At 37.7% G+C, this 25,870-nt stretch overlaps 1 protein-coding gene across 2 annotated transcripts in view; it reads right to left on the reverse strand.

The window, feature by feature from the left end:
* SLC44A5 (solute carrier family 44 member 5) overlaps positions 1-25,870 on the reverse strand; it is a 386,145-nt gene that overhangs the window by 48,916 nt on the left and 311,359 nt on the right. For both annotated transcript variants that reach the window (XM_055140401.1, XM_055140402.1), the window contains exons 5-9: positions 25,126-25,210; positions 17,388-17,516; positions 16,762-16,822; positions 9,626-9,749; positions 5,078-5,161 (exon numbers count right to left, since the gene is read on the reverse strand). In XM_055140401.1, the coding sequence (XP_054996376.1) occupies positions 5,078-5,161; positions 9,626-9,749; positions 16,762-16,822; positions 17,388-17,516; positions 25,126-25,210 (483 nt within the window). The remainder of the gene's footprint in view (positions 1-5,077; positions 5,162-9,625; positions 9,750-16,761; positions 16,823-17,387; positions 17,517-25,125; positions 25,211-25,870) is intronic.

A 25,870-nucleotide genomic window follows, 5' to 3' on the forward strand; every position in this document is an offset into this window, starting at 1 on the left:
TTAATTATCTTTTGTCAGGTTGTGATATCTGACATCATCAAATACCTATTTTAGGTCTAAAGTGATCTGTGGGTCATTATTTAGAAAAATGATAATGCTTATATGTCTCCTGGGCCATGTGATTTATGAAGACATCAGTGGTTATTGGGGACACTATACAGCAGACAGGAATATTTTCCCCTTTTCGGCTGCCTTCTGGAAATAATTTCAGAGGCAGTTTTGACATGCAGATCTTAGGTGCTAGCCAGACCTGACTTGACATTGTAGATTCCAGTCTCTGGCCTAGCCTAGTCTTTGGGATGCAGATTTCAGGTGCTGCCTAGCTTGTAACTGAAATGTAGATTTCCTGTGGCAGCCCAGCCTGGTCTTTGGGATGTAAATCCGAGTGCTTTCAGCCCAAGGAAGGCTTCCATTTTGGTTTTGTATCTTCTTTCCAGAGGCCTAGATTACTGGCCTATAGATACAAGAGAATAATGTTGCTTCAATGTTTTCCCTGTAACATTTTTTGGTGCCATTTGATGACGTCAATGTATCGCGCCCTTTGGAAGTGCCATGATCAATAAAAGGAGATCCACGAGGCCCCTCTGCCTTTGCTAAGAGCCAGAGCGAGCCTTAGTCCTCCAATCAATGCATTTCTTCCGCGTTCCTATCTCAGCGCCTCGGATTGCACGAACGTTCACACAACAGTGGTCATTATTATTATTCTGTTTTAATTACTTACAAGAACTTGATTTGAGAAACGTTTCTACTTGTGTTATATATAAACATATATATATATATGTACATATATATGTTTAACTCATAATGAAATTTGCTAGGTAATCTCATCAAAGAGAATAAATTAAGATTGAAAATTTGACTGTCAAAGAATTTACACGTCTCTTGGGGCTGGAGCAATAGTATATAGAGAGTAGGATGTTTTCTTTGCATGAAGCCAACCCAGGTTTGATCCCTGAAATCCCATATAGTTCCCCAAGCACTTCCAGGAGTTATTCCTGAGCACAGAGCCAGAACTATCACCTGAGTACTGCTGAGTGCCATGCACAAACCCAAATAATAATAATAATAATAATAATAATAATAATAATAATAAGAAGAAGAAGAAGAAGAAGAAGAAGAAGAAGAAGAAGAACTTAAACCTTTCCTTCTATCTGCAATTTTCAAATATAATAGTATGTACAGGGCCAGAGTGATAGTATAGTGTTTGCCTTGTACACGCCAAACCTGGGTTCAATCCCTGGCATCCCATAGGGGATCCCCTAAGCAAAATAACAACAACAACAACAACAACAATAATGATAATATGCAGAATTTGGTACATTTTCTGATTTTATTGTTTTCTGGTTCCAAAAACAAAATTTTAACTATTGTCCCCACCCACCTGACAGAGCCTGGCAAGCTATCTGTGGCATATTTGATATGCCAAAAACAGTAACAACAAGTCTCACAATGGAGACATTACTGGGGCCTCCTGCTCGAACAAATCAATAAACAATGGCATGACAGTGCTACAGTGCTATGGTTGGAATATTATTGTTTTAAAAACATTTGGGCCACACCTAGCAGTACTCAGGCTTTACTCTTGGCTATGCACTCAGGGATTGTGCGGGGGGGAGGGGGGCATATGGGTTCTAGAGATTGAACCCAGGTTGGCCCTGTGCAAGGCAAGCACCCCACCCAACTGTACTATCCCTCTGTCCCTGAAATATTCTTTGGCATGGCCCAGGGGAAATATTATAAAAAGAGAACATGATATTAAATATGCCTGTTCTTCATGTTTAAAATTCTTGCTTAAAAATCTCTAACTGAATAAATTATATCCCAGCATATTAGTCTTTGACTTTCTATTTGTGAAGTTTTTTAAGGGAAATGACTAGTACCAAGGTAAAGAATATCTTAGTGCATGTATTTGGGGTTAGGTGGGTCAGACAACCTATAAATATACATACCTTTCATATATATACATATAGCATATATACCTTTTCAATTCAGAGTAGAAGAGCTAAAACATTAGGAAAAAATATGGAAATCAACTAAAGACATGTGGGCCTGACACTGAAAGGGACCAGTTTAATTGGTCAAATACAGACTACAATCTTTGCTACGGACTGAAATAATTAGCAGGGCTTTTTATGCTAAAGCATACACATAAGTAAAATCTCAAAATGACATAGTTTCGTAGCTTTGAAATAAGCAGATTTTTACATACAATACAAGTTCAGGGGGCTCTATTGGAATGCCTATGGGCCAGCTTTAGCCTGGCAGTACTGGGGGCCCACAGGCCAGAATAAAGGAACAAGTGGTGGTGCCCACGGGGCATGAAGTGCTAGGGATTGCAGTCAAAGTTTTACAATTTCAAGACTTAATGCTGTCCAGTCCTTGGAGCTATCTCTTTGGATGTTAAGTGTCACTATACAATTCTGACTTTCTTGAGAACCTTCACAGTCAGAGCATAAGCAGTTATAGCCCAAATAAGCAAACAAAAAGAACCTTATAGTTAAAAAAAACTACCTAATCATTTAGTAATTTATATACTTCTACTGATGCTTATTCAATTTCTTAATGGCTCTTCTCTAATTCCAAGAACCATATTAAAACTTCAGAAAATAAGGATGAGCTAATAGAGTTGCAATGGTAAATTGTTGACAGTTCATTAGAGGGTATGAATTAAGAAAATGAAATACAAAACGGTGGGTTGTACAGAAGACAGCAAACTGTGTGAGTAGAGCAATGTGTGCATACTCACACAGTGACAGTGGTGACAAGGAACGCAGAGGAGGCAAAAATTAGTTATATCTTAAGAAATCAAGAAAGAATCCATGCATCATAAGAAAACTGATTTTGAGGAGTGAGGTAGATACACACAATAGAATACCATTCAGCTATATTTAGGACTAAATAAGCTATATTTTCAGCAAAGTAGAGTTTAATATAAATGTGAAATCAAATACACCCAGAATGAAGATGTCTACTGCCATACCACTCTGAATGTGCCTGATCTTGTCAGAATAAAAAGGATAAAGTATTTGATGTCTTCACCTATGTGTATGGCATATAAGGACATAAAGCTGATAAACAAATAGAACAAAATAAAAGTAAACTGTTAGACATTATTAATAGAGCTGTATTTATCTGAAGAAATGGTTGGAGGGTGGTGACAAGGTGGGTTTGAGAAAGGGAAAGAAGAGTGGAAAGGGAAAAGGAAGGGAGAAAGGAAGGGAGGGAGAGAAGAAAGGAGGAAAAGAACAAAAAAAAAAGGGAGGGAGATGGGGCTGGAGCGATAGCACAGCGGGTAGGGCATTTGCCTTGCACGCGGCCGACCCGGGTTCGAATCCCAGCATCCCATATGGTCCCCTGAGCACCGCCAGGGGTGATTCCTGAGTGCATGAGCAAGGAGTGACCCCTGTGCATCGCCGGGTGTGACCCAAAAAGAAAAAAAAAGGGAGGGAGAGAAAGAAGAAAAAAAGTTTTTCATGACACAACAAATGAAGTGCTGGGAAGACATGAAAGTGTGTAAAAATGAGATTTGACAGATGGCTGTACTATTTAAATTTAGATTGTAGACTCAGGGGCTGAAAAGTACAGCATGTAGGGTGCTTGCCTTGCATGTGGCTTACTGGGGTCTGATCACCAGCACCTGATGATCTCTGCTGTGCCACATCAAGAATGATGCCTGAGCATAGAGCAAGGAGTAATTGCTGAGCACAGAGCAAGGAGTAATTGTTGAGCACAGGGCAGGGAGTAATCCCTGAGAACAGAGCAAGGATTAATGCCTGAGCATTGACAGGTGTGATTGAAAACAAATGAAATGAATATATAGTCTATTAAAAAATGTGTGAAAATGAATCTGGGAAATTAAGTTGGGCCAATTTGAAAAAGGGCAGTTTTAAATACATGCAGAATTTTTAACATTAATCTCTGATCACTGAAGATTATATATGCTTTTGAGGATTTTGAAATTGATACAAGTCAGATATTGATAATAGCCATAATTATATCACATGTATTCACTCCAGTAGGGTGACTGCATTATTTTCCTTTACTTTTCTAGGAATGCAAAGCTTAGAAGTGAAAATTTTAAATCTCCTCCAACTTCATACATTTTTAACCCCTCATAATGAAAATGAACTTTCATGATGAAGATAACAGTCTGTAGAAAGGGTATGTTAAAAGATGCTCATGGTCCTTTGAGGGTTAGGACAGGACAAATAAGAAAACAGAACCAGTGAGGGCCGAGAAACAGTAAGGTGTGGGACTGGAGCTATAGTAAGTGGGTAGAGCATTTGCCTTGCACTCGGCAGACCTGAGTTTGATTGCCAGCATCCCATATGGTCCCCTGAGCATTGCCAGGAGTAATTCCTGAGTGCAAAGCCAGGAGTAGGTTCTATGCATCTCCAGGTGTGACCCAAAGAGCAAACAACAACAACAACAACAACAAAACCCAAAACAGTAGTGTCTTGCACGTAGTCGATTGGGGTTTGCTCCTGAGTCTGCCAGAAGTTATTCCTGTTTAAGAACCAGACCCGAAAATCAAAAAGAAAAAAATAAGAAAAAAAAACAGAACCAGTGAAACACTTTATCTACTGTAACATGTGACGAGAAGCAAATGTACTACTGATGATAACCTGACTTGAAGTAAATATTTATAAACATACTTTATTAGAAATTTAATTAATAGAATTAAAAATCACATTCGGATTGGAGCGATAGCACAGTGGGTAGGGCATTTGCCTTGCATGCAACCACCCCAGGTTTGATTCCTTTGTCCCTTTCGGAGAGCCTGGCAAGCTACCCGTGGCGTGTTTGATATGCAAAAAAACAGTAACAACAAGTCTCACAATGGAGATGTTGCTGGTGTCTGCTCGAACAAAGATCACATTCATATACTTTTCTGTGAATACTGAATACATTTTCAAATATCTTTGCTCCATCCTTATCTTATCTGAAAATAAAAAGGAGGGACTGGTACCTGAATAAAAAGTTTATTTACCAATATGAAAGAGAATTTGAAAAACAAATTCTACAAATTTAAAAATCAGAATTGAGGTGGAGATTAAATACCTGTATTTTCACTTACATGAGAATCCAATGCCAAGTTATTGCATAGTCTTCAAACACTTTGACTGCAATGGCCCTTGCTTCAAGGATTTTATTGACATGACTGAATTCAAAGGAGAAAAAGATCAATTACTTTTGATTAGCTAAAAATGCTATTATAAGAAGCATTTTGCAATTTGCTGCTCAAAACATTAGAAGCCATTTATTAGCAGTGACTTTTTCTAGCCACAATGCATGAGGTGTCACTACAGTAAACCTATGAAAGACACTATAGCTAGACAGAGCGAGAACATGGCTTTTAATAACAGTCAGCATATCCCTTCCCAGTGCAGACTCTGTGAAGAAACAGTGAATATGCAATAGTGAAGAAATCTCAATATATGCATTAGTTAAGAAATATCATAATGAACTTAAATGATAGTATTAACTTTTATGGACAGTCCTTCAAAAACTATAAATTGAGTTTCCATATGACTCATGTAATACCACTTCTGGGAATATATCCCGAGGATGCAAAAAAGCACAGTAGAAATGACATCTGTACCTATATGTTCAAAGCAGCACTGTTCACAATAGCCAAAATCTGGAAACAACTCAAGTGCCCTAGAAAAGATGACTGGTTAAAGAAACTTTGGTACATTTACATACTGGAATGCTATGTAGCTGTTAGGAGAGATGAAGTCATAAAATTTTCTTACAAATGGATAGACATGGAGAATATCATGTTAAGTGAAATGAGTCAGGAAGAGAGGCACAGATATAGAAGAACTGCACTCATTTGTGGAGTATAGAATAACATAACATGAGGCTGACACCCCAGGACAGTAGATACAAGGGCCAGGAGGATTGACCCATAGCTGGAAGCCTGCTTCATGAGCAGAGGGGAAAAGGCAAATGGAATAGTGAAGGGATCACTATTCCTAAGAAAATGATGGCTGGAGGAATCAGTCAGGATGGGAGATGTGTGCCAAAAGTAGATAATGGACCAGCATGATGACCTTCAGTGTCTATGTTGCAAGCTATAATGAAATTTATTTATATGTGTGAAATTATTCTGCTATTAAATTCTCATCACATAGAGCTATTGTATTGTATTAGGACTTTTTATGGCCTTTCAAGAAAAAAAGAAGTTTTATGTTGGGAATGGGCATACCTGGGTGTGTCCAGGGTTTACAACTGGCTCTGCACTCTGAGATCATTCCTAGTGAGACTCAGGGGGCCTTATCAGTGCTGGGGACATAATTTGAGTCAGAGGCAAGCAAAGCAAATGCCATGTCCCTACTATATCTGGTTCCCATGTTGAATTTTTAATTCAACAACTGAATAGTGCAACAAAATTTGGTTTATACTTAGTTGCATTTGTTTACACCCACTAAAACTGACCATGACCAATGTGTACAGTTAGGGAATGAAGTACGTTTACTTTATTTTGTTGGCCGGTATAAATTAGTTCAATAAATTTGTATTTAAGTCATTGAGGCTAGCTCATCTTCCTTTTAAAGTTACGCTTGTACTAACAAAGAAAACTATAGATCAATATCCCTGATGAACACCGATGTGAAGATCCTCAACAAAATGCTAGCAAATAGAATCCAACAACTCATCAAAAAGATCATACACCATGACCAAGTGGGATTCATCCCGGGGATACAAGGATGGCTTAACATTCAGAAATCAATCAACATAATCCATCATATCAACAAAAGTAAAGATAAAAACCATATGATCATATCAATAGATGCAGAGAAGGCATTTGACAAGATCCAACATCCGTTCATGATAAAAACTCACCAAAATGGGTTTTGGAGGAACTTTCCTCAAGATAGTCAAAGCCATCTACGGCAACCTATGGCAAGCATTATCATCAATGGGGAAAAACTAAGGGCCTTTCCTCTAAGATAGGGGACAAGACAAGGATGCCCACTCTCACCACTTCTATTTACTACAGTACTGGAAGTATTAGCAATAGCCATTAGGCAAGAAAAAGATATTAAGGGGATTCAGATAGGAAAGGAAGAAATCAAGCTCTCACTATTCACAGACGATATGATACTATATCTAGACAAGCCTAAAAGCTCTAGTAAGAAACTCTTAGAAACAATTGATCTGTACAGTAAAGTCGCAGGTTATAAAATCAATACCCCAAAAATCCATGGCCTTCCTATATGCAAACAATGAGACAGAGGAAAGGGACATGAAAAAAGCAATCCTGTTCACAATAGTGCCCCAGAAAATCAAATACCTTGGAATCAGCTTAACTAAAGAAGTAAAGGACCTCTACAAAGAAAACTACAAAACACTACTCCATGAAATAAAAGAGGACATGAGGAAATGGAGACATATCCCCTGCTCATGGATAGGGAGAATAAACATTGTCAAAATGGCAATATTCCCAAAGCATTATACAGATTTAACTTGATCCCTATAAGGATACCCATGACATTCTACAAAGAAATGGATCAAGCAATCCTGAAATTTGTATAGAACAATAAATGCCCACGGATAGCTAAAACAATTCTTGGGGAAAAGATGATGGGAGGCATCACTCTCCCCAACCTTAAACTTTATTACAAAGCGGTAACAATTAAAACAGCATGGTACTGGAACAAAGGCAGAGCCGCAGACCAATGGAACAGAGTGGAATATCCCTACACACAACCCCAAATGTATGATCATCTCATCTTTGATAAGGGAGCAAGAGATGTGAAGAGGAGCAAGGAAAGTCTTTTCAACAAATGGGGCTGGCATAACTGGACAACCACATGCAAAAGATTGGACTTAGACCCTGACCTGACACCATGCACAAAAATCAGATCAAAATGGATTAAGACCTCAACATCAGACCACAATCCATAAGATACCGCAAAGACAAGGTCGGCAAAACCCTTCACGATATTGAAGATAAAGGTATCTTCAAAGACACGGAACTAAGCAATCAAGTAGAAACAGATAAACAAATGGGACTATATTAAACTAAAAAGCTTCTGCACCTCAAAAGACACAGTGACCAGAATTCAAAGGCAATCTACAGAATGGGAAAGGATATTCACCCAATACCCATCTGATAAAGGGTTGATATCAATGGTATATAAAGCACTGGTTGAACTCTACAAGAAGAAAACATCCAACCCCATCAGAAAATGGGTCAAAGAAATGAACAGAAACTTTTCCAAGGAAGAGATATGAATGGCCAAAAGGCACATAAAAAAATGCACTGCATCACTAATCATCAGGGAGATGCAAATCAAAACAACCATGAGATACCACCTCAAACCACAGAGAATGGTACACATCCAAAGAACAAAAGCAACCGGTGTTGGAGAGGATGTGGGGAGAAGGGGACCCTTCTACACTGCTGGTGGGAATGCCGAATGGTCCAGTCCCTTTGGAAAACAATATGGACGCTTCTCACAAATTAGAAATTGAGTTTTCATTTGATCCAGCAATACCACTTCTGGGAATATATCCTGGAGAAACAAAAAAGTATAGTCGAAATGACATCTGCATTTATATGTTCATCACAGCACTGTTTAAAATAGCCAGAATCTGGAAAAAACCCGAGTGCCCGAGAACATATGACTGGTTAAAGAAACTTTGGTACATCTATACAATGGAATACTATGCAGCTGTTAGAAAGGATGAAGTCATGAACTTTGCATATAAGTGGATCAACATGGAAAGTATCATGCTAAGTGAAATAAGCCAGAATGAGAGGGACAGACATAGAAAGATTGCACTCATCTGTGGAATATAGAACTACAGAGTACAAGACTAATACCCAAGAATGGTAGTATATAATACCAGGAGGTTGGCTCCATAGCTTGGAAGCTGACCTCACATGCTGGGGGAAAGTCATCCCAGATAGAGAGGGGAACACCAAGTAATATGTGATTGGAGATCCTGCGCAGGAACAGAGATGCGTGCTGAAAGTAGACTAGAGACTGAACAGGATGACCACTCAATACCCCTATTTCAAACCACAGCACCCAAAAGGAAAGAGTAATATCAAATTGGAATGCCCCACCACAGAGGCAGGGTGGGATTGGGGGATGGGACTCGGGGGGTGGGAGGGATACTGGGTTCATTGGTGGTGGAGAATGGACACTGGTGGAGGGATGGGCTCTCAAACATTGTATGAGGGAAAAACAAGAACAAAAATGTGTGAATCTGTAACTGTACCCTCACTGTGACTCACTAATTACAAAATAAATTAAAAAAATAAAAAATAAAATCATGCTTGTAGTGTATTTCAATTTTTTATAATACTTTCAAAAACACTCTTATTATGGTGATTTAAATTATACTAATATTTTCTTATGTATCCTACATATATGTTGATAATGAATGATTCAATCAATTTGAAAAACATTATTGTCCTAATTTACTCTAGTTTTTTTATTTAGACACCTTTCTTAGTGAACATATATACCAATTTCTCCAACTCAGTGATATGTTTAATTCCTAATAAATAATATTCCCCTTGAACTGTTATTGTAACAGAATATTTACACTTGGGTACAATAATGGGATGTGTCAAAGCCCAAAACGGAAATGTAAATAAACATACTTCGCAGCTGTCCTCAGTTCTAAAGCATTCCTTGAAGTTCCATTTCCATCTTGAATCTTAGTATGATTTCCTATTGTTAAAGTGCCATTTTCATTAGAGAAATCTGGGAAACATCTCTGGAGAACTGTAAAAATAAATGAAAATTACAGTAATCGCTTTTCTATGTCTCTTTCTATATATTCTCCCTTTCTTAACTTTCTTGTTACTTATCATCAATATTTTTCCAGCCTATGTAAAAACTGCTCAATATGGGTAACTCATTTCTTAATTCCTTGACATCTATAACATTATCTGAAGGTTCTAGGCTGACAAATAAATCAATTATCACACAACCTAATATATGATCTATCTTGTGTAATTTTATACATGTTATATTCATTAAGTAGCATAAAGAAGCATAGCATAAGTTAAAGCAATAATGATGATGTAACTTCCAGAGTAAACATATTTTAATGAATAGGCTACATTTATTTTCAGGACAGGATTACCCTAGATTTTTCTTTTGTTTTGTTTTGGGGCCATAATCAGTCATGCTCAAGGGCTAATGCTGACTTAATGCTCAGGGATTACTCCTGCTAAAGTATGTATTCATTCAACTCTTTCTCTGAGTCTGGATTTTTTTATTTTTAAGCACCTTATCTGGACTGGATATATAACAGATAAAGCACTTGAATTGCATGGAGCCAACCTGACTAAATTCCTAGCATCATATATGGCCCCCTGAACCCTGACAGGAGTGAACCTTGAGTAAAGAGCCAGGGGTAAGTCTTGAGCAGAGTTGGATGTGGCTTAACTACCCCCATTAATACAATAAACATCTTATTTACGCTCAGAATAAAACTTTGAAAACTGGGGGTTAGTAAATAATTCCTCAGAAAATAAGAATCTTTATGCTACCAAGTAAACTCTTTTTTCATTTGGTACTTGAGAATCTTCTTTTTAGATTTTTCATTTATGTTATATTTTCTGGGTTCTCCGAGAGGGGTGGAGGAATCGATCACGAGTCGACTGCGTGAAAGGCGAATGCCCTAAAGCTGTGCTATTGCTCCTGAGAGTATCACGCCCACATGGCAGAGCCTGGCAAGCTACCAGTGGCATATTTGATATGCCAAAAACAGTAACAATAAGTCTCACAATGAGAGACGTTACTGATGTCCCATCAAACAACTCGATGAGCTACGGGATGACAGTGACAGTGACAGTTATATTTTCCAGAGAGGGAGTGTAAATAGAAATCTTAATGGGATATTGATGGTGGGGAATGTGCACTGGTGGAGGGATAGGTGTTTGATCATTGTGAGATTGTAACCCAAACATGAAAGCTTGTAACTATCTCACGGTGATTCAATAAAATTTAGAAAATTAAAAAAAAAATAGAAATCTTAATGCATTAAAAAATAGTCTAGAAAAATGCTTCTAGACTGTGAACTAAGATATGGCCTCATGCCTTCACGGGAGGGGAAAGGTTTTTCTCTCTCGACCTTTCCTTTCGTGGCAGTGTGGCAACCACCACCTTATGGAGCCCACTAACCAGAGGTACGAGCTTGCAGGGACGCGACTTCTGGCATAAATTTCTCTGGACTAATTACTAAAATATCAGAAATTTAAAACCACGCAGCCTCATACGCTCTTCATTCTCAGCAATGGAAAAAAAAATATCAGAAATCCAAAACCACGCAGCCTCATACGCTCTTCATTCTCAGCAATGGAAAAAAAAATATCAAATGATGCCTTTTCGGCAGATCTGATTTTGGGGAGAAAATTTCAAATAATAATAGTGAGTTTTCTGTTGAAATATTAAATGTAATCAAAGTACAGAGAGTGTAAAGTGAAAATCATCAGCCACACGGGCTGGGGGTGGGTGGGATGGGAGGTATACTGGGGTTCTTGGTGGTGGAACATGTTCACTGATGAAAGAATGGGAGTTTGATCATTGTATGACTGAGACTTAAACCTGAAAGTTTTGTAACTTTTCTCATGGTGATTCAATAAAAAATAAATAAGTAAAAAAATTTAAAGAGAAAAAAATAGTCTAGACTATGTTGACATAGTTTCTAAAGTTGTTTCACTTTCTAGTCTGCTTCTAAATAAAATTCTTGCCACTTTATTAATCTATATCACCAGAGATATTCTAAATCCCAATTTAAAATGAAATGGAAAGTAAAACTAGAATTTAATTATTAATATCTTTTACAAGAAGCATTACAAAATTTTCATGGACTCAAATGGACCTAAAACCTGAAAATATTAAAGCAGTTGTGTAGGGGCTGGAGTAATAGCACAGCGGGTAGGGCACTTGCCTTGCACGCGGCGGACCCATGTTCGATTCCCAGCATCCTATATGGTCCCCTGAGCACTGCCAGGGGTAATTCCTGAGTGCATGAGCCAGGAGTAACCCCTGAGCATTGCCGGGTATGACACAAAAAAACGCAAACAAAACAAAACAAAACAAAACATAAAGCAGTTGTGTAGGGAAAAAATGTCTATAAATATTTTTTCCTGATCTTTCTATCTGAAATGATGTCTCGTCTACCTACCTTCATCTTCTGTAGTACTGAGACTATGGCTAATTCCTTTCCTATTTTCTTTCTGATCTTGCCTCTAATACACAGTAGTCTGTACCAGTTGCTTTTATTTCGTTATGTGATTACTTGAGGGAACTTATCTTCCAGTGATCCCAATGACTTTTGAATTACAAAAATTTTCAAATAATTTTTAGTTTTCATCCATTGAGGAGTACCTATTTCCTAGTACAGTGCTTGGTAAATAATGGAAACAATTGATAACTTCAGCTGATTAAGTAAACTTTTCTGAGCCTTTGCCAAGTTAGGCAAACTCTACCTTTTGAAATATTTCTCCCTTAATTTACATATCAGTTCTTTCTTCTACTCCCTTCTGCATTTCTGTATATTCTTTACCTTTCCATCCTAGATATCACTGTTCCCACCCCTGGAGTCTCCAACTTTAGTCTACATATTACTTCTGGGTATTACAATGTTAGTTTTAGTTACCAAATACACTATTTATCATTATATAGTTGGAAAGTTATGAAAAATATGAAGATATAAAACTAGACATAGCCATTCAACCCATTAAAATACAGTTTGGTGTATTTCTTTCCAATATTCTAAAGAAAATTTTTAAGGCTATAACTTTTTAGAATGAGTAAATGAATATGTGAATAAAATGCTGTTAGAAAATATGACCATCTAAGAACTGCCTCTGGCACCACATGAGCTCATTAACTGACATGATCCAGAGATTCATAAATAAATGTTGAAAGAGATCAACAAGCTGTAGAGATAACTCTAAACCCCATGTCAGGGTGAATTTCATATCCAGGGCACCACAGAGGGGAGCAGGTGAGCCTACCACTTGCCCAAACAGGGCCCCAGCAGCTGAAAACCTCCACACTCCAATCACCACCATGCTCATGGTCAGATTCCACAGGTTTGGGATGAGCCTCACCCAGGAATTGGGGCTGGAGCAATAGCACAGCGGGTAGGGCATTTGCCTTGCACATGGCCGACCCGGGTTCAATTCCCAGCATCCCATATGGTCCCCTGAGCACTGCCAGGAATAATTCCTGAGTGCATGAGCCAGGAAGTAACCCCTGTCCCCTGTGCATTGTCGGGTGTGACCCAAAAAGTAAAAAAAAAAAAAAGGAATGAATCTATTGAAAAATTCAGGTATGCAGGTTTTGTGATGAAAGTCTCCAGGCTCTCACAGAGTCAAAGATGGACTACTTCCCCACCACCCCCCACCATTTCCCTGTTCTTTTGGGTGCCTAGCAGTCACAGCCACGAACTGCTGCTGGTGTCATATAAGCTCATTAACCAGCTGGGATCCAGAGACTCTAAATAAATCTCAGAAAGAAATGAACAAGCTGCAGAGATGCTCCCAGACCTTAAAGTCACCATCCAGTTAAAAATTTAACTCCAGCTGTATCACCCCATCTAAAACTTGAGAATTCCTGAAGCAATGTCTCAAATTACCCTCTGATATACCAGGAATAGCACACCACATTGGATGGGATATAAAGTAAAATGCAACCAATATCGATTAGGAAAATATTAACACACAGGGCATAACCTGTAACAACATGTTAGTAATCTCTTCTACAAGGGCTTAATGGCTCCAGGATGAGATACATCAATCTTCAGACACTTTCTTCTGAGGAAATCTTTTCTGATAATCTAGTGAATTATTCATAACAAGAAATATAAAAATAAATTATTTAGGGGCTGCTATTCAGACAAGCTTGGGTGGTGGTTGGGAAAATTGGAAATAATGGTGTTGGGAAGGTGCAATAGTAGTGAGATTGGTGTTGAAACATTGAATATCTATAACTAAATTGATGATTTAATAAAACTATAAAATTTTTTAAAAGAATATCTAACCATCTAAATCAAATTCATAACCATACAATATAGGCAGTGTTTGTTGCTTTTAGTATTATTTACCTTATTCAATTTTAAATGAATAATGTTTATTAGTTCTTCATTATTAGATGAAGATCTATACTTGATCCCCTATCAGAGGGATTACAAAGTTTACTGTTTTCTTTTTTTTTGCTTTTTGGGTTACACCTGGCAATGTACAGGGGTTACTCCTGGCTCTGCACTCAGGAATTACTGCTGGCAGTACTCAGGGGACCATATGAGATGCTGGGAATCGAACTCGGGTTGGCCACGTGCAAGGCAAATGCCCTACCTGCTGTGCTACAGCTCCAGCTCCACAAAGCTTACTGTTTCACATAATGTTTCCCTCTCTAGACTGTAAAGAGCTATATATATGTGTGTGTGTGTATATATATATATATATTGCTCATTTATTTTTATTTATCTGGCTATATTGAGGTATTATTACTTCAATACAATTAAGTATAGTTTCATTGTTCCAATACTACACCCACTACCAGATGTCCAAAGGACCCCTCTCAGTCTTGGTAAATATTTTCTCCAAGTTTGTGGGTGTCTTTTCATTCCTATTCTATATCTTTTGTGGTACAGAACCCTCTTAATTTCATGCAGTCATACTTTTTTTAATTTTTGCTTCTTTTTTGCTTGGCTAATAACATTGAATCATTAGACACATCTATATTCAATGTGTTGTGCCTATAATTTTCCTCAACATAACTTAGAGTTTGAGGTCTGATCTAAGGGTCTAGAATCTAGTTTGAAATGAGTTTTGTGTATATGGTATGATGAAATATCTGAATTCATTTTTTCACATGTGCCTGACCAGTTTTTCTAGTACCATTTGTTGAAGAGACTTCAAATTCCTAACTCTTTTGTCTAAAATCATTTTTCTAAGCATATGTCTTTGGGCTTTGAATTTCATTATATTGGTCCAAGAGTTTGTCTTGATTCCAGTGCCCCACTGTTTTGAGTATTATAACATCATAGTATAATTTAAAGTTGCGAAAGAAAAGCTTCTATCTTCTTTTAGTCTAGGTTTGTTTTAGTTACTCAGGGCATTTACCACTCTACATAAAATTTAACAATATTTGGTTGTTAAATGTCATTGATATTATTATAAGTGCTGTATTGAATTCGTATAGTGCTTTGGGCAGGATGGTCATTTTGATAATATTAAATCTTCTAGTACATGAACTGGGGGTGTGATTCTATTTTCTTATGTATTCTTGTTTTGTTTTTTTTTGGGGGGGCACAACCAGCAGTGTTCCAGGTTTACTCCTGGATCTTCACTAAAGCATGACTCCTGGTGAACTTGAGTGATCCATTAGTGGACCATACTAGGTGCCAGGGATTGAACCCAGGTCAGTCACAGGTGAGGCTAGTGTTTTAGGTACTGTACTATCTCTCCGGTTTCCTCATTGTGTCTTCTCTATTACTTTTAGTAGTGACTTAGTTTTCTTTCTGTTGCTTTGTTTTATTTTCTAAGTTCACACTGTATACTGTGCAACTTAACTAACTGTACTTGAAGGAACAGGAACTATTTTTTGTACTTTTATGCCTATTTCATCTTCAGTGACTATAAATGACTCATTTAAAAGCATTTTGTTAAAAAATTTCTAACTGTTCTGTTGCATGCTGGCTGACCTGGGTTCAATTCCTCCACCCCCCTCTTGGAGAGCATAGCAAGCTACCGAGAGTATCTCGCCTGCATGGCAGAGTCTGGCATATTCGATATGCCAAAAACAGTAACAACAAGTCTCACAACAGAGTCGTTACTGGTGCCTGCTCGAGCAAATCGATGAGCAATGGGATTACAGTGACAGTGACATATTCTATATCATAAAATAATATATTTAATAAACACATCAAAATTTATTTTAGTATTTGCTTGCTTTTGAACAGTGTTTTCTCTATTTTTGGTTCTTTTTGAATAACAGTACGATGGATTCTTTATGATTCTTTATGTAATTCACTTGAACAACAAGTATGCTATAAAGAAATAATATATTGCTTCATTAGGAGGCATATAAATACTACAAATTTCAACTTATAATGAAATGTAACCCCACTTCATTGCCCAACAAGCTATTTTTAAACATTTTTTTGGCTAAATTCAAGGTTGAGTGTCTAAACATGTGTTGTGTTTATGCTTATATACCCATCAATCCCCCAAATAATCCATCTAAATGGATTGTATGGGTTTTCTAAGTAGCACTGCACTGTAGCCCTGTCATCAACGATGTTCATCAATTTACTTGAGCCGGCACCAGTAACGTCTCCATTGTAAGAATTGTTACTGTTTTTGGCATATTGAATACACCATGGGTAGCTTGTCAGGCTCTGCTGTGTGGGCGGGATACTCTCGGTAGCTTGCTGGGCTCTCCTAGAGGGATGGAGGAATTGAACCCAGGTTGGCCACGTGCAAGGCAAATGCCTTACCTGCTGTGCTATCGCTCCATTCCTTTTCTAGGTAAATTCTGATAATTTACTTTTGGTATTTGTGTGCATTTTTATGATACAAAAGCCAAAAATTCAGAGAGATCTCATGAAAAGGAGTCAGGAGAATGGGCTTTAGCTTTCCTCCTAATTGATACTGGGGCTTTGGACCGGTTCAGAAACTTTGTCAACCTCGGTTTCATCAACTACAAAATAGAGCAACTAAAGTAACCAACTTGATAGATTCTGAGTTCTAAAGCCAAAATAATAAATACTTACAAGGTTTACTTGGAAAAATTGCTGTTGGGCAATCATCATCCACTAATATTTGTGAGAGGGTCTAAAAAGGGAAGAATATGTTAGTTATGCATCAAAGGTTAAGTGATAACAAGTTGCTCACTGTCAGCATAAACTTTTTATTTTTCAAAACTTTAAATTCACAGTAATCTATTTATCTAAAATTAGTCCCATAATAATAATAATAATAATATAATTATAAAATAATCATAAATACCTATTTGTTTTAGAAATGCCATTAAATGTTTCAAATATAAAGTCAGTTCCATCAACAATTAGTGAGACTTGTTGAAGCTAATAACCTTTGAAATGACGAATCTTTATCTAAGTCACATTTTATGTATGACCCTTGATTTTTTCCCCCTTAACAAGCCATCCTCTTCTCTGATTTTGAAGTTTATAACAATTTAACATAATGTTTAAGAATTTTCTTATAAATTTTAAGCCAAATTTATGAGTAATTATCAAACTGGTTCCAGAGGTAAAATTCTGCTCATTACTAAATAGTGTTGTACTTCCTTGACACATTAATGGAATGGTAAATGCAAATTAGCTCCCACCTCTAGACAAAAGAAACAGACAAAAATATCCAAACAAAACACTCCTACCTTTGAAGGCTCAGATATATTAGACTTGCAGAACTGTTTGTAATATGTCCAATATTCTTTGTCTTTCGGATATTTATATTGTATTTCTGTGTATGTAAAAAACTTATTGGGGCATTTGGAGACACAGATCTTTAAAGACAAGGAAAAACAATGGTAGGAACTGATACAAACAAAGGAAACAACTATAACGTTAGATTTCTAAATTATTCATCACAATAAAGAGCAAGTACCATTTTGTTTTGTTTTGGGGCCACACCCAATGATGTTCAGGGAGTATTCCTGGCTCTATAGTCAGGAATCACTTCTGGCAGGCTCAGGGATCATACTGATGCCAGGTATTGAACACCGGTTGGCTGTGTACAAGGTAAGTGTCCCACTTGCTGTGCTATCACTTCAGCTTCACAAGCACCATTTGTTTGTTTGTTTGTTTGTGGGCCACACCTGGATATGCTCAGGGTTATGCATTGCTCTGCACTCAGAAATTATTCCTGGTGGTGCTGAGGGGAGCATATGAGATTCCAGAGATCAAACCTTGGTTGGATATGTACAAGGTAAGCACCTTACCTGTGGACCATGTTCCAGCCCATAAAGCACTATTTTTATCTAAGAAAAACTGAATGAATGTTCTGATCTTAGTGTAGAAACAAAGCTTTATGCTTAGTTGATGATTTAGCTCTGCTAAACCAGAAGATACTGCACAATGACAATGACAGTTAATTTTTCACTTCTGATTTTGAGATAACAGTAAATTTACCTGTAGCTGGGAGAAATAAAATATCCCAAATGTACTGCAACAGTTTTGCCCAATGATAATAAGTATAGTATAATATTTCAACTATGATGCTGATGTTGTTATAACCTACTGTTTTATCATGTTTCCAATTGTATATGTACTCATGTGAAATGCACATACAGTTCTATGAAATTTGTCACATATATGAATTTATGTGCTATTACCAGGAGTAATGGTAGACTTTAAATAAAATAATGCCTTGGTTTTTGTTTTGTTTGGGGCCACACCCAGTAGTGTCCAGGGGTTACTCCTAACTCTCCCTCCAGACATGGGGTTCTGGGACTTGAACCTGCGGTCATTTGCATGCAAGGCAAGTAGCTTAACTGTTGTATTATCTCTCAGGACCTAATAAAACAATTTCTTATAACTTTCTGAGTTGGCAGATAAGAGTATAATTAGTTTTTTTCTATGCATTTTATACATTTACAGAGTTAATATTGCTTCCTTCACTATATACGAGTAAAATGAAGATGAAATTACTTCAGACATCGACTTTTGCCTACAATAACTACCAGTATCAGTGAATTTTCAACAGTTCTCACTACATAATTGGGTTTTTATTATCATTAGAAATAAAATTAGGGTTACTGAAAAGAAAAACCCAAGTATTATTGAAGTATTTCACTAACACTAATAAATTGTTGGCAGAAAGATTACCGATGCAATTATTTGACATTGAGTGACCTTGGGAGTCTCTCAGTGCTAAACCAGAGCCCTGAGTGGTCTGGTTTTTAAAAAACTTTGTGAGCAAACAGAGTTATCAAGAAATGACAGAAATCCAGTAAGATGAACCTAGCTTTGAATCTACAGAGAGAAATCAAAATCAGGGAAAAAGAACTCAAGGGGTTTCACTTTTATTTATAATGAAAGATGAATATGATATCTAGCCAATATAGTTGAATCCATCCCATACTACCCCAACCTCATCCCTGCCATACCCTTTCAGTTTTACTTCGTGAAAATATTCTCAGTTCAGATTGACTTCATTTCTTTACTGTAGATTGGTAAATGTTTTCACTGACAAGAAAACACTGACAAGCTCAACCCCACTGGCTGTTTAGCAAAAACTGCTGCTTAGATTATGTCGCTTTCCTATCCTCTGGATCATGTTTCTGTTACATGAGGACATTTGCTGCTAGTCACAGCAAAGTAGCTGGATAACTAAAAGGGCATCTCATATCTCACAGTTTAGATAGATCTCCTTGTAGTGACAATGGTCGAACTTCCAGAAATTTTGACAAGGTAAGCAGCCCATTTCCATATGGACCTCTGAATTTCCTCTTTCACTGTCTCTGATACACACATGTGCACATGTATATAAACACATCCACATAATCACATGTATTCGTTTGTTTTGTTTTGCTTTCCAGCCACATCCAGCTGTGCTCAGGGCTTATTCCTGGTTTTGTGTTCAGGTATCACTTACTGGCAGGTGTGGGGGGAGTCATATGGGTTGTTAGGGATCCAACCTGAGTTGGTGGCACAGAAGGTAAGGGCCCTAGCCACTGTACAATCACTCTGCACCTCCTGTCACTAGTCCCTGCCTGCCCTCCTCCCCATCGTATACTTCTTTTATATTCCTTTACAGGATATATTTCACAGGCTTTCTAAAAAGCTGTGAGACTACTTGGGGAAAATTCTGAGAGATAACATTTATTTATTTATACTTTTTAAATTAATTTATTTTTTAATGAATTACCGTGCGGTACAGTTACAGACTTACAAACTTTAGTGCTTATATTTCAGTCATACCATGATCGAGTACCCATCCCTTCACCAGTGCCCATTCTCCACCACCAATGATCCCGGTATCCCTCCCACCACCCCCACCACATCCCCCCTACCCCACCTTGCCTCTGTGGCAGGGCATTCCTTTTTGTTCTCTCTCCTTTTAGGTGTTGTGGTTTGCAATAGAAGTATTGAGTGGTCTTCATGTTCAGTCTATGCTCTACTTTTAGCATGTATCTTTCAACCCCAATAGGTCCTCCCAACATCCTCTACTTGGTGTTCCCTTTTCTATCTCAAGAAACAGTGACCAAAATACAAAGACAGTCTACAGAATTGGAAAGGATATTCACCCAATACCCACTTGATAAGGGGTTGATATCAAGGATATACAGGCACTGGTTGAACTCTACAAGAAGAAAACATCCAACCCCAACAGAAAATGAGGGGTGGAAATGAACAGAAATTTTCTCAAAGAAGAAATCTGAATGGCTAAAAGACAGATGAGAAAATGCTCTACATCACTAATCATCAGGGAGATGCAGATTAAAACAACAATGAGGTATCATTTCACACCACAGAGACTGGCCCACATTCAGAAGAACAAAAACAACTGGTGTTGGCATGGATGTGGAGAGAAAGGGACTCTCTTTCACTGCTGGTGGGAATGCTGAATGGTTCAGCCCTTTTGGAAAACAATATGGACTATTCTTAAAAAATTAGAAATTGAGCTTCCACTTGACTCAGCAATACCACTCCTGGGAATATATTCCAGAGAGGCAAAAAGGTATAGTAGAAATGAGACCTGCATTTGTATGTTCATTGCAGCACTGTTTACAATAGCAAAATCTGGAAAAAAAACAGAGTGCCCCAAAACGGATGACTGATTAAAGAAACTTTGGTACATCTACACAATGGAATACTATGCAGCTATTAGAAATGATGAAGTCATGAAATTTGCATGTGGATCAAGTGGATCAAGATGGAAACTATCATGTTAAGTGAAATGAGTCAGAAAGAGAGAGACAGACATAGAAGGATCGCACTCATCTGTGGAATATAAAGTAACAGTGTGGGAGACTAACACCTAAGAATAATAGAGATAAGGACCAGGAGGTCTGTCCCACAGCTTGGAAACTGGCCTCACATGCTGGGATAATAGTTATTTAGACTGATAATTTATTTACATGATTTAAAAAAATAACTGAATCCCTTCATTGACTACATTTAAATAAACTTATACATGTGGATTATGAAAGTAACTACAAATGCCCTAAATAACGACATAAACTACGGACTGAGAACTATGATAATTTCTGTATTTATAAATATAAACATACACTATGTCCATCACACATATAAGTGTGTATATACAACCTATGTAGGAAAGTAATTAAAATAGTAAAAAATTATTTGTCGAAAAGAATCGCATCAAATTTTATTCTACACAAATGAGTCATTAAAAAACAATATAGCAACTGTACTATTCTCTCTCTCTATTAGACCAATTTATTCGCCGAAAATAGGGTGCTGATTAGTAGCAATCAACATATAATTATCCAGAAATAAAGGTCACATTGAGGTTGGATATCCTAACTGATCACAATCTGTCCTTTAAGTGCTTATTATGCAAGTGTGGCTCGTGCAGACAGTTAACAAAAACATAATGTGTGAAAGCACAGTTCTATATCAGCAGGTGCACTCTTTAGCCTGGCAGACTCAAAGCAACTCTGTCTTATTGACCGCTAAAATAAACTCAGAGTTAGCTAAAGGGGTACTTTGAATGTAGTTCACCATTGTTTTGACATTTTCCATTTATATAGACTTAGCTCTATAGTACTAATTAGGGTTTGGTGAATAGAAAAGAGAGGTGCACTGAAGATCAAAAACACTAAATTAACTGGGCTGGGGAAATAGTACAAGAGTTCTATTTCTGACACGACAAGTTTCCGTGAGCATTGCTGGGTGGAGCCCAGGAAGCTCCAGTCATCACTGGATGTGATCTGGTGACTTCTTGTCACCCTCAAGGTGGTCTGGTGTTCTGTCTCATTTAACTTGCAGGCCCAGGGGCTGACAATTGGAGTCTCTGGGCTCCCCTTGAGAATCCCCCCCAACTAAAACAAAAAATACATTGGCTATGAATAAAAAATGATCCTAACAAAGGTTTTGCAAAATATAAGAAATAGCATGATAACTGTTACATCATGGAATAATTAGTTTATATAGGATAATGAAAAATGTTTTAGACTAAGGAGTAGGAATATAATTCATTCACTTGTTGTTCCACAAATATTTACCTTTTGGAGTTAGTCCTAAATACTGGTAACACTATGTTGAACAACAAATTAAAATCCTTGCCTTCAAGCAGTTTATCTTCTAGCAGAAAGAAATGGATGATAACAGGTAATAAGTTGCTTGTTATATACTAGTAATAAATACAGTGGGGTAAAACAAGGCTAGAAAGGGGGATATAGGATGAAAAGTGGATGAATGAATTCTAATTTTAAACAGGTAATTAGAAAAAGGCTTTCTGAAGAAGTAACTATTGAAAAAAAGACTTAAAGAAGACAAGCAGTCAGGCCAAGGATGTTTGAAGAATAAGACCCTGAAGCAGCAGCTTTTCTGTTTTTGTTTCTTTGTTTTTGGGGTGCCATACCCAGCACTATTCAGAGTTCACTCCTGGCTCTGTGCTTAGTGATCATTCCTGGTGGTGCTCGGGGGACCTTCTGTGGTGCTGGGGATGGAATCAGGGTAAGGCACATGGAAGGCTAATGTTTTAACTGCTGTGCTATCTCCTGAGTCCTAGAGTTTTTTTTTTTTTATCTTTGCTTTTTTTTTTAATTTGTTTTTTGGGTCACACCCAGCGATACACAGGGGTTACTCCTGGCTCTGCACTCAGGGGACCATATGGGATTCTGGGAATCAAACCTGGGTCTGCGTGCAAGGCACCCTACCCACTGCGCTATTGCTCCAGCCCCACTGGATCTTTTCAATGGGAAATATGACCCAAGTTGACAGATATGTGGCCCAAGAATTGGGCAAACAGTGAAGAATCTTATATGTCACTGTTAGTACTTTGGCTTTAATCTGAGCAGCTAGGGGAGCTGGCGAGGGGGCCATCGGGATCTAGGTGGTGACTAAGCAAAGGAGAGACATAATAGTCAAAATATGACATATTTCACAGATCAGATGTGTTGCTAGATAGGAAAAATACTAAGAGTCAGAGTTAGGTGGGAGGACAGGATAAAGGCAGAAAGATAATTGAGCCTTGAGAGAAAATCAGATAACAGTTCTTTGAAAAAATAAAAAGAAATGATGACCATTCGTTTGATCTAAAATATATTATGAATGAAGATCAGAGGAATTAGTGACAGTTGGCAGTTGTGACAGTTGACACAAATTTGAGAGATGGGAATAACAAAGTGATTCATTGGCACCTGTAGCTGGTATTAATTAAAATTAGAAAGAATGTTGGGGTGGGGAATACCTTTAGGAATGAAGTTTAAGATTAGAAATTGAGTTCTGGAGATACTAAATTTGAGATGCCAACCAACTACCCACGCAGAGAAATTGCACAGGGGGTTTGATTCAAAGATCTACTGTTTAAGGAACACACTTATTTATGGATGTAAATCAAGAAGGGTAACATATAAATAGTGTTAACTACAAAGGACTAGGCAAGATCACTAAAGGAGTAAATGCAATTTCAGTGGTCTAAACTTGGTGTCAGAGGAAACACAGTAGTTCAGATGGTGCTGGAAATATGAAGTAAACTAGCAAAACAGTCCAATAGGGAGTAGCAAGGACCTACTTATAAAGAAAAAAAAAATATAAGAAAGAATGCAGTCATTCTATGTCTCTCCCTCTTTTCTGACTCATTTCACTTAGCATAATACTCTCCATGTCCATCACTTATATGCAAATTTCATGATTGCATCTTTTCTAAGAGCTGCATAGTATTCCATTGTGTAGATGTATCAAAGAGAAGACAATCTACAAGGTGGCTGAGCAAAGGACAACAGAATGTGATGGGTGAGGGAGTTCCTTACAGAGAACATTGTCAAGGACAAAAAAATGACCTCAGTGCTCAATTCCAAAAACAACTCCTCCAATGGAAGATTGCATTTTAATTTACCTAGCCTCATTCCCTATTGCATATTCAATGGCAAAAACTGATGGAAAGGCTATGCAGCACTCATAGCCCCTGGATGCTGGATTAATGAGAGTACTCTATAGCACTCTGAGATTTCTCACCAGAGAATGGGTGGCCCAGGCACCAGAGGACAACAGAGTTCACTGAAGTGTTTGAGTCCTTCCTTCTGCTTCTAGGTGTGAACATGTTTAAAGAAATATATCTTGGCTATGAATAAAAATGCAATGTGTTTATATAAAGCTTTAAAGGGCAGAAGTGTTTCACTTATGCAGCCTGTTTTCTTCTGGCTATTGGATGTACATGAGGAGGATTTAAGAAGAGTGGAACTTCCTTACAAAATAAGCCTGGAAGACAGTCACTCACTGACCACAAGTGCCACCTTACACTGTGATATGTCCCCCTAACAAGTTTCATTGTATAGTTGCCAAGTAACTGGGGTTTATTGATTACAGTGGTTAGCTTTATTCTTTCCAATATTGACCATGAGAAAGTTATCGCTGATTCTCTTGGAATGTAATTTATTCATTTCTATAAAATAAACAGTTTAGGGCTGGTGAGCTGTTAGTCATTAATTCATATGATTTGCATGTGGCTGATCCTTGGCACCACAAGGTTCCTCAAAGCATTGCTAGGTCAGATCTCTGGAGGTCCCAGAGTACCTCTGTGTAACCTGAGTGGTCCCCAACAGTATGGGACACAAGTGACAGCACTTCCTCATATCTTTGCATAGAAACTCTGGCACAGTTGCTCAGAAATTGCCAGGAAAGTCCTCCAGGCCTCCTGAGCACTTCTTGGGAAATCTAAACTATATAATAATATATACTTAATAATAACAATCAGTAAAAATGAGTGGTTGTATAAGATAATCATCAACGGTGCTTAGTGATTCTAAAATGATTAACTCTAGTAGCCTAGCCTACTTTTGACTGCGTATAAAAAATGAGCTAATATTTACATTTTCTCATCCTTTATAAATCAATCATTAGAGAGAGAGAAAATCCAAATGGAATTTCTAAAGTCTTTCACCCAAAATTACTAGCACCATCTTCACGGCTTCTTGTGCTTACCTGTGTGGTAGGGCACCGCAGGTTTATCAGCACAGCGGGATGGGTACAGCTGAAGAGGTTAAAGTAAAACAAAATAGACTTGTTCCTGTTAAGAAAGCAAACAACATATAATAATCTTTTAAAGACGACTATCACTACTTCCAGACTATGTGATATTATATATAGAAAATTCTTCGAAAGATTATGCTAAAACAGAGAAGATAGAACAGCATACAAAGTGGCAGGATACAATATCAAGAGACAAAAATCCACTGTATTTCTGTATGCAACAACACACTAGTGGAGAAAAAAATTCCAAATAATGCTATATATGATTGCAGCAGGAAAAATTAAGTACCCAAGAAATAGCTTAACCAGGGAGCTATTAACAAGCTAAAAAAAAAAAACTTAAATACTATTTTTTTTTTTTGCTTTTTGGGTCACACCCGGTGATGCACAGGGGTTACTCCTGGCTCTTCACTTAGAATTACTACTGGCGGCACTCAGGGGACCATATGGGATGCTGGGATTTGAACCTGGGTCAGCCTCGTGCAAGGCAAACGCCCTACCCGCTGTGCTATCACTCCAGCCCCTTATTTTTTAAACTATTTTTTAAACTTTTGCATTGACTCTTTACATAGACACATATTGTATTTTGCATTATTCAAGTAATAATAGATATCATTGTGGGGGGACTGGAGTACAGCTGGTAGGGCATTTGCCTTGCAGGTGGCTGACCCGGTTTTAATCCCCAGCATCCCGTATA

This window comes from Sorex araneus, chromosome 5, assembly GCF_027595985.1.
Source record: "Sorex araneus isolate mSorAra2 chromosome 5, mSorAra2.pri, whole genome shotgun sequence".
NCBI classification, from domain to species: domain Eukaryota; kingdom Metazoa; phylum Chordata; class Mammalia; order Eulipotyphla; family Soricidae; genus Sorex; species Sorex araneus.